The sequence below is a fragment of the Coturnix japonica genome, chromosome 2, assembly GCF_001577835.2.
Source record: "Coturnix japonica isolate 7356 chromosome 2, Coturnix japonica 2.1, whole genome shotgun sequence".
NCBI lineage: Eukaryota > Metazoa > Chordata > Aves > Galliformes > Phasianidae > Coturnix > Coturnix japonica.
In genome coordinates, this window is record NC_029517.1 from 78266498 (window position 1) to 78277171 (window position 10674).

Here is a 10674-nt window from a genome sequence, read left to right on the forward strand (position 1 = left end):
AACTACATGATCCTTGAGGTCCCTTCCAACCCGGGTAATTCTGTGATTCTGTGATTCTGTGATTCTGTGATGGTGACTCAATCACCTCCCTGGGGTGTCTATTCCAGTGTGTAACCACCTTTTCTGTAAAGCAGTTTTTCCTGATACCCAACCTAAACTTGCCAAGGCAAAAAAAAAAATGTTAGCAGAGGATGGTTTCGATCCATCGACCTCTGGGTTATGGGCCCAGCACGCTTCCGCTGCGCCACTCTGCTACTTAAATACCTTTTGCCTAAAAAGGCAAAACTGAGAAGTTTTTATTATACAACACAGAAACCTTAAATTTTTTTTGAATGCAATTTGATTGACAACAGAAAACTTGTGATGAGGTAACAAAGACTGAGAAAAGAATTACTTCAAAGCTTTATTTATTTATTTATTTATTTATTTATTTAAAGGTTCTTCCATTGCAGCTGAATTTGAGAGGAAGGCAACAAAGCCCTCTAGGAGTTGATTTTTTTGGTAACTTGGCCTGGAATTGAGCCCAATTTACACTGCATGAGTACTAGCTCAGCCTCAGGTCTCTCTTGAACCACAGATTTCCCATTTAAGCCCTCGGGCTAAAATATAGCTCTGACTGCTATAGACCTTGACTATTAATTATGAGGTTTCTCTTCAAACACAAATATCCCCAAGCAAGCTTAACAAAGAAAGCATCTCACACCTTTCTGAGTCAAGCATGAGCTTTGAATTCAGCAGATGCACTTGTCATGCCCGATAGTTTTCCCATCTCCTGCACAATGGCTGCTTTACTGAGATGATTTCTCACAGGATGACTATGTAAGCCTTCCAGCACATGCTTGTAGGTTATTCTGTCATGTACTGTCACATGAGACCTTCACCACACGTCAGAGATTCTGGCAGCAGTCATACCTCCACTCATCTCCATTCCTGGAAGAAGGGCATGGATGGAAGGGGACCTATAATCATGTTTTCTATTCTGCCAAACTTGTGAAGCAGTTTTGCATGTGTTTGTATCTGGATGGTATTGCACTTACAGACTGTGAATGCTAATGTGTTCTACAGAGGAAAGACTAAAATATTTTCTACATTTTAGGTGCAAGGAAAACTATTCACTACATCAGAATACTTTCTCATAGAAAGAAGTAATTATGTCACTAATATTATTTTCACTTCTTATTAAGATATAGCCACTTCTTATTAAGATATATAGATATATAAAAAAACCTTTTTTTATGAAGCCTCAGTTTTTAAAAAATATTTAAAATATATTTAATAATATATTAAATTAAATATATTTAATAATATATTAAAATATATTTTCAAATATATTTCTTAGCTCTTACTTTCTCATCATGGCTGAGGCAGGGTCACTTCAGTGGGAAGCATTTAATGAATGTAGACAGATCTTTCTATGCTCCAATATCAGTGAAGCAAAATGTCCTTAGCCTGACCCCAAATCCTCTATAGATGCGACTGGGGCAGAAGGGGCAAATTTTAAGTCAAGAACAGATGGTAACAATTCAGTTTTACTAGCAGATAGTTCACATTCACTATTTTGTTGTGTTTTGGTAAAGGACAATTCACTATTCAGATAGTGAGCAATTGGGACATATAGGGCAGATAGCGATTGGACAAGGGCAAATTCTTTTACAGTATCGGAGGGAAAGTTTAGATCAGACGTCATGGGGAAGTTGAAAATCAAGACCAGGTTAGATGGCACCATAGGCAACCTGACCTAGTGCTTGATTTAGCAGTTGGCAACCCTGCCTGCAGCAGGAGGACTGGAACCTGGTGATCCTTGAGGTCCCTTCCAACCCAAGCCATTCTATGGTTCAATGGCTCTATTGAGTTTCAGGGTTCTTGTTTTTGGTTTTTTTTTTCAACAAATGATAAAAGCTTCCAATGAAGGAGTTAAGCAGATTTCCCTAATTTTGATGTCATCAAGAATGATGTATTTTTCATTATGTTTCTATTTTTCCTAAAGTAATTTCAACAGGAAGAGATAATATTAGGTCACTCAATAGCCCATCCATAATTGTATGATTTTGAAAGCCCTATTAAAAGCTGTGAAACCGTTCCTTCTTAATCACAGAAATGAGTAAGATGATTAAATGTGCCTAATCTGTGAAATTAAAACAGTTCATAAACTATAGACATTTTAAGCCTATTCATACAGGAGATGCAGTCACAAACACTATCTACGGGTCACATGGACCACAGAGTCAGAGGTGTGAGCGACACTGGTGTAAACCTGCCTGAATTGGTTGACTCACAGCTTCCACACGTGGGGCTGTTACTAAGCTAGCTCCCTTCTGTGCTGCATTTAAGCTAGTAGGTGAAGCCAGCCCACCCAAGAACAGTGCAGCTTTGTTTCACAAGGTGAGAGCAGTTATTGCCTCCTCAGCACAGCAGCTCAGCTCTAGCAGCACTCCTTACAGCATATTGCAGTGCTTGCGTTTAGTAGTTCTTGACACTGTGTTTGTGTAGACTTAATTCTCCTCCTCTCACTCCACTGAAAGATAGCAAAGTCACTTATGAATAATTTGGTTTGCTCATTTTCCTAAAACATATGATTGCATTTACAGAGATTACTCCAGAAATTTGACAGCACCCATTAATATTTTTCTGTTATGTATTCAGGGATGGGATGCTCTGTGCAATCTGCCTGAAAATCAGAATGAGCAATAGTAAAGGCAAATGCTTTCCAGGAGATAAAGAGACTCCCGCATTTGGCTGAAATGATAGGGACACAGATACTGATTTAAACAGGCTCTGAGGACAACTGGAGACAAACCCTTGTTACCTGATAGTTCTGCAAAGCTCATCTGTGGAAACGTGCTCTCCTTGCATTGATCTTCTCAGCACTTTGGAGGAAGTGATTGGTCCTGACCTTTGCAATGAAGATTATCCTCCATGGATGAGAAGCACATATGTGCTTATACTAGCATGGTGCTACAGTCCTGTATATCTGAAATAACTAGGCTACAACATGCAGGTACTGGCAATACTATGGTGTTGGAGGATGCCATAGCCACAGGCAGACAGTTCTTTCTGGAAGAAGAAAACAACAACTGTGAATCTTAACTATTTATGAGTAATCATTTGTAATGGATTGCACAGTATTTTTCCTAACAGCTCTTATCCTTCACTGCCACTGCTGGGGTGATGCTGTACAGCACAGGGATCAGGATTCGTGGAGCTGGAATAAGGAAGATATCAGCATATAGTCCTATTGTTGGAGTTTCCACCTTGCAGCATGGGACAAGGGTAGGCAGAGGTGAGGGACTTTGAAAGTAGAGGAAAGTCACAGGCATTCTCAAAATCTCTGTCTTCTACAGCTCACTGCATTTGGCAAAAGGCATTTGACACTCACAGAGAGTCTTCTTACACAGATATTAAATTCATGTGGAGGAGACTGTAAAGGGGTGTAATGAGCTTTCCTTTGGCCTGGGAGGTTGGAGCTGTGATTAATACCAATTTGCACATCTGTTATGAATTTGATGCCAGCACAGACAACAGAATTCTTTGCATTTGTGGTTCCAGACAGTGAGCTACCGACTTGCCTCATGCAAAGGCCTCAGGAAGAGACACGGGCTCAGTTTTCAGCAGTACTTTTCCACATAGAGGATGGAACTAGAAGATCTTTAACGTCCCCTTCAATGTAAGCCATTTTGTGATTACAGAACCTGCAGGTGGGGATAAGCTGCTGTCTTTACCATAGAAAGCTCTGGCTTATCTTATAAACTACATTACACACCTGGTCCCACCCAAAGGATGCTGCCTTGCAGCAGACCTGGGTGTAAAGGCTCATCTAGCAGCTGGCCAGGCAGCTATCAAAATGCCTAACAGAAGAGAAGACCATGTTCATCCAAGTGAATGAAGCGCTCCTTTTCCCAGCTCAAAAGAATAAAAGGAGGGGGGGGGGGGGGGACGACGACTTAATTGAAGTGGCAAAATGTTTTTTAATCTGAAGCAGCATGGGATTTAGTTATTACGTTCTGAAGAGGAATGGAAAGAAATTCAAATGGTTCTGAAAGGGGAAGCAGGGAAGCACTCACAAATCAGCCCATAATGGGAATTTTTTTGGCACTGAAATGCTCTGAGTGGCATTATTTTACTTTTGTCACATTGCCACCACAATATAACTCAGATATTACCTGTGGGTGGGTACAAGCAGTCCTTCTGAAGCATGGGAGGAAAAGAAGAATACAGTGTTCTCTTTTCATCCCATAGTTGGAGCAGTGTTTGAGACACCCTACAGAGCTGCCGGAGGATAAAACTCTTAAAAAGTCACTTGTGTAGGAACTGTTACAGGTACTGCATAAGCATCACTCCCTGGTCCCCATTTATTGGTTTCGATCATGTTTTCCTATTACATCTCTTAAGGTAGATAACACAACTCTGTATTTCCCAAAGAGAAATAGGAATATTTGCTTGCTTTGTGTTGGGTGTACAATCATGTGGCAGTCCCCCCCATGCCACAGCCACAGGCACAGCCCATATCCATCCTGAGGCTTCTGCTTCATGGCCACACAGGGAACAACCTGCACCTGCATGGTGGCCATTTGTTGATCTTCTTTAAAGCCAGCAAAGGTTACAGCATGCTTGAAAATCCCAATTAATGGCCAAAGCCCATTTATAGCTGTATTTTGAGAACCAAGTTCAAATGACATGGATTTTTAATCCACTCAGCCTGTTCCAAGCTGACCTTCTGTTTCTCTAGCTGCCAAAGCAGAGCCTTGTGAAAAGAAAGAAGATCCTGGGCACCTTGCTAGAATGGACATGGACACGGCCACCATACAGAGCATGGATGGCATGGCACAGGCAGATGGCTGCGGGTATCAGCAGCACCTTCCACACATGAGCTCTCATTGAGAGCTGAAATGGCTGGCAAAAAGCCCTGCCTTGCTTAGAGGATGTCAGCAGGTATGTTTTTCCTCCTTCCCTGCAGCAGCAACACCAGCTGTCACTTGTCTCCCGAGTCAAAATATTTCCATGCCTATCAGCAGCCAGTAATTGATGTGAAATCAGTGAACCTCCTTGCAAAGTTCATCTTATATTTGCCAAAGCTAGACATCAGGCAGCAGAGTGCAAGTCTAATGAGAAGCTCTCAGCTAATAGAATCAAGTTTCCTTCAGCAATGGACGAGCACGCATGACTATCCATAGTGTCCTAATTATTGTAATTTACTCAATCTGCCCTATTAAGAAGCATTTTTCTGCCTGGGGACTTTCTAATCATGGAATTAATTTGTCACTTTTACCATTATAAAATATTGCTCCCATGACATTGTTCAGATTTACAACCCTAAGTGTGGAGAGAAGAGAGGAGATAAGAAGAAAATTGTAAGAAAAGGTTTTGCTCCTCACTTCTCTGCTTTCTCAAGAGCCTTTTAAGAGTCTAACATGGAGAGAGAGAAAAAAAAGGAAAAAAAAAAAAAAAGAAGAGGGAGAAAGGAGTATTGTGTTAAAAGAAACTCCAGTTAATGAACTGTAGGACTAGAGATCAGCATTTTCCCTAGAAGAGGTGAATCCCTGTTGTAATTCCATCGAATCCAGGGGCTATCAGAGTACTAACAACTTCCTCCAAGTCAAAATTGCATCTGAATACATCCCCTGATTTTCAACAGATTGCCAAACCGATGCAAGCGCCTGCATCTTTCCATCTGGAAGTGATCTGCTTGGTTCTGAGCTCCAAAGGGAAGGCGGGGTACTTCTTGTAGTAACTCCTTTTAGAAACTCAAGCAAAACTTGTACTTTGTGTGCCACTACAGCACCGTAACACATGGCATGCAGCATGATACTGAGCAATGACAACAGACACGGAAAGCTGAAGCAAAGATGTAACTCAGCACCTCTTTCATCTGTTCTCTACAATCACATACTGCAAGGGTGATGTTTATTCTGGGAGATGAATGAATACACTTCTCACGTCATTCAGCAGCGTTCAATCCTGAATCGTTTGTCTGCTACATTCTAATAGTGATGCTGCATCCTTCTCACAAGTTTAAAAGAAAACTAAGCCAATTAACTAATTAGAGCTAATCCCTGTTTTGTTTTATTAGTTTAGATTGGTTTGGGTTTTTTTGTTTGGTTTTTGTTTTTGTTTTTGTTTTTAGATACAGACACACACACAAAACCCTGTTGCTTGTGTGCAGTTGTCTGTTGCAGCTGGGAAACTGAAAATATATTCCTTGTGTCAAGGCGATGGCTAATAAGAAATTACACAAAAGATGTGTTAAACTATAATACACTTTTGATTAAAGATGCATGTATAACTACAATGCCACTTTAGAAAAACATTACCACCTTATAAGGGGATACAATTGCTAAGATCTGCAAGACTCAACTCCAAAACCTGCAACTCTTTTGTTTTCCAGTAAATGCCTCATATATATTTATACTATACATAGATGCCTTCGCAGGGCAAATGCCACCTACATTTGGGATAAAGCATCAATAATCCCAGCTGCCTGCCTGCAGAGGCACTGAGATGCACCCAATCTTGTGAGAAAAGTAATGCACTGGCTGTACCTTAAAGGAATAGTAAAAGGATTTCCACTCCTCTTCCTCCAGCACTTCGGTGAAAGTGACGGTGTCGGTGCAGGTGACAAGGGTGACATCCAGCCAGCCCGTGCCAGCTGGGGAGCTGCTGCTGGCTGCTGTGGGGCCAACCTCCATTGCCAGGCTCTGCTCCAGCTGCCTGGGCTCTTGTTTTCCTATGAGTTAATGCAGCCAAGCCTCTCCTGTAAAAGCACAGCAGCAAAAGCTGCTTCTCACTGCTCCACCACTGGCTACCAAAGGCATCAGGCTTCAGTGCAGCTGAGTGATAAGAAAAAAAGCAAAGTGAAGGAAAGAAAAGAAAAAAAAAAAAAACACATTAAAAAAACCAACAAGCTGGTGTCGTTTCTTTGAGCTCTCCTTCAGCACAACTCTAACAACACCCACATGCTCTTTCAGCAGCAAGACCAGCAACAGGTAATAAGTCAGGACATGTAGAGGCGCCCATGTGCATTTCAGCCTGCCAGGCAGTCACAGCTGCCACAGCTGTAAAAGCATAGACCTGGAGAGCAAGCATGCATTTAGCACATCCAGAACTTGTCCAGCCTCATGGGCTGCTCTGCCACAAGACCAATACAATCCTAATGAAAACTTGATCTGTTTTCACAGCTATGCCCTGCCAGCCCAATTTCTCAGTTTCCCATTACCTTCAGAGCTGGAGCATGTGGGGACTGGAGAGACCTCTGGGTGTCACAGCAATGTCCAGACCTTGGCCTGGGCTTCCATAAGAGGAGGGTTCTTATTCTGGCCCATGTAGGTGATTAGCACCATTCATGATGAGAAAGAAACAGCGCTAACCTATACACATCAGTAACAGGCATTTAAACAACTGAAAATCATGCATCCGTTAGAATATACAGATAAATCACAGTGTTTCAGAAAAACCATGTTAAGCTGAAATCAACAGGGAAAACAGTAACTTATATGTTATCCGAAAGAGAGGAGGACATCTCTTTGAAGTCCATCCTGAATGATTGCTCAGGTAGGCTCAGAACCTCTGCTCCGAGGCATTCAGGCAGCAACCAAGCCTCTTCCTGAAAGAATCCCACCTTGCTTTCTCTTTTCTCCTCTCACCTTGCTCTCTCATTTTTATGGAATAAGATAAAACTTCTTGCATTGGCTGGCTAGGTTGGTTTTTTTTTTCTTTTTTCTTTTTTTGTTGTTGTTGGTGGTGGGTTTTTTTTGTCTCCTTTTTCCCATGAGCATATTATAGGCGCTAAGAGGCTTCTCAGTAGTGCTCCTGCTTTTGAGTGTTTCTTGGTCACTTGTCAAAGCCCTGCTTTGTAGTTGGCTGCTTTGCTATAAATGTTTTTTGTTGTTGTTTGTTTTTGTCTTGTATTTATTCTCAGAATCCTAGGCCATGGGCTGTCGGTCTGATACCATGTCTATAATAAAACTAATTCTTTAGGGAAAAAAAAAAAAACCAAAAACATATTTTTTTAATCCTCTACAGAGCTGTGCTCACTCTCTGAAATTCTGTGCTTTGGGTTTGCTCCCTCTGCCCTCTCCAGTATTAAGCAAGCTATTTGAATACCTCTGAAATGAATGGTGAAACAGCCGACTTTTCTGATTGAATCTCAAAAGCCTGTAGCAGGCAAGATCAAATCCCAGCAATTCCTCTGTGCAGAATTGATTCCTACAACTGATTTTGTTTTCCCCAGCCAGGACTTTCAGAAATCTCTAAGAATTTCAGCTTGAAGAGATTTAGGTAGCGTTACAAAGGGAGAAACTGAGTTTTCCCACTGTTTTAACATAAAATACTCTAAAATTATTATTCTGACACATATTTTGTTTCTAATGCATAACAAAATGTGATAGCGCTTTCTTAACCTAAGCTGTTTCTTTTTTAAGTCTCTGGCAGCACACCATAGCATAAGCATGCTTTCCAAATAGGAAAGATCAAACAACTTTGAGATAATCCTTAAGCAAAGAAAATGGATTATATGTAAGAAGAACAGAGAGGGTTTCTTTAAGAAGCAGCTTCATTGGCCATTCTCTTTACCTTGGTCTAAGAGGTCATACAAAATTATGTTTCTCAAATCTAGCTTTGAATCAGAGGACCGGAGAACTTGAGAGCACACAGTGGGGAGACCTGCAGCACATCTCGACCCCACAGCTGCACTGTGAGACAGACAGCAAAATCACTTCACTGCTGTGCACCACATTGATAATTTTCTCAGATTTGGCTGATCTGAAACTTCTGATGTTTGCTCTTGTTTAAGAGAAACAGGTACATATGAAAGACACAGGAAACAAACAAACAAACAAAAAACACACACCTGCTCGAGGCTATATATATATATTTCTTTTTACCAAGAGTTTACTTTGGAGTTGACCTTTCTGTTTTTATTCAGCATCAAGAGGAAACTGTCCAAATATTGCTCCAAATCTGTATCTAGTGTCCTTGGAAGAGGAAGGTCAGCATGCTTAGCTAGTGTGTAGCTGCTTCCCCAGCATTTGCAGCCCCCCTTTTTAGCCACTCCAGACAGAGACAACATCAAATTTCTAAATCTTTTAAGACATGAAGTAGAAATGATCCTTTAGGATTTAACTCGTGAGTTCTGAAGTTAGTTAGATGCTGGCAGCAGGAGTAGGAGAGACTTTCCCTTATACAGAGAAATTTCTGTTTGATTTTCCTTCAGAATCTGTGCAGACTCAATTTTGATACATTCAAAGGTTTCATGGAATGAGATGCTGAATCTCTGCCTGGGTCCAGCCTGATATCTGACCGATCAGCAACTATCAAGCTTCGGTTTAAATCTCCAGACTGCCAGCAGGTGGATTCTTTCTACCAATTGCACTTTTGGATGGAATCTTTTGCAGAAATCTGAACCTCACCCTTAGTAAAGTAAGGGCACAAAAATCACAGAGCATTTTTCTCTTAGTAATGATGAATGATGAGCACTTTACTCCTCTTCCACAGATAAATGAGCTTTAAAAGAAGGAATTTTTATTTCACACCTCCATGGCTGATTGTGGTCTAAATTCAAGACGGTCCATTTTACAACAACAACAACAACAACAAAAAGATACTTGGCCCTTTATCTGTATTTGCAAATACAATCATGCAAAAGAATAAGCAATTCCTAAGGAATAGTCTTTGAGAAGGAGCAAGTGGATGGAGAAAGTGCATAGAAAAACGCCATTAGATCTGCTGACTATGTTAATAGAACTGACAGGCATCACATAATTTCAGATCTCTTTGTTCTCTTCCCCTCAACATAACCACCAGAAAATCATGCATTTTGTAAGGTTTTTCTCTATTCTCTCCTCCTACTGTAGATTAGGATAGCTGTTCAGGGACAGAACCACAGGTAGCTTTAACCAAGAAGAGCCAAGCTTCCTGATCTGAAACAGAAGCCCAATAAATGCACATTCCTATAAAATACTGAGGCAGTCAGCATCCCATCATACAACAGAAAAGCACTCCTGCATTTTAGGAGCTGAGCAGATATTTGTCATTAAATCCCACTCTGATTTACGGGCTGCTCCCCCATTGGAAGGCAGAGGTTGCCTGGAGCTGATTAACCTCTCTGTTCCTCTGCAGGGGATGGAGAATAATCTAATGGCTAAGGCACAGGCTTGCAGTTTAGAGAAGATATTACGCTCCTCTGCAAATTCCCACCTGCCTCTGACCAAGCAATCCCTTCCCCATAGCTATGGGCTACGTCTGTAGAATGTATGGTAGTGAGACATACTCACACAAGGCACTTGAAGAATCCAGCTATGTGCTTAACTATTGTTTTTGATAGAGCATCTACAAATGGGGAGCCAACCCTCTGCTAAAGAGAACTGAGCCCTTGCACTGCCACAGTCCTTGAGTGCCCAATGTGAGGCAATGAAATCAGAACCAAGCTTGAACTCCAAGCAGGAGCAGGCAAACTCATCATCACATATGTGCTGTTCATTTCAGAGTAAACTGAGAATCTGCACTGAATTTCTATTGGATAGAAGATTTAAAGAAATACAGTTCTAGATGAAGTTTAAAATGAAAGTTTAAAACTTGGCAAAAAGCAATAAAAAAACACACCATTAGAACAAACTTTCATACTACATCACCAACATCATTTTCAGCTCAAATAGTACTACAGAGGCTACAAAGAGTGGAATG

The 10674-nt window shown here is 41.1% G+C and overlaps 1 protein-coding gene and 1 non-coding gene across 2 annotated transcripts in view; both read right to left on the reverse strand.

The window, feature by feature from the left end:
- Positions 1–6874, reverse strand: part of NPSR1 (neuropeptide S receptor 1) — a 59976-nt gene extending 53102 nt beyond the window's left edge. The window contains exon 1 of the mRNA XM_015855020.2: positions 6537–6874. Within this exon, the coding sequence (XP_015710506.1) occupies positions 6537–6683 (147 nt within the window). The 5' untranslated portion in view covers positions 6684–6874. The remainder of the gene's footprint in view (positions 1–6536) is intronic.
- TRNAM-CAU lies at positions 183–254 on the reverse strand. Its single transcript has one exon. It is a non-coding gene; the product is annotated as a tRNA-Met (tRNA).
- Positions 6875–10674: the final 3800 nt, after the last annotated feature.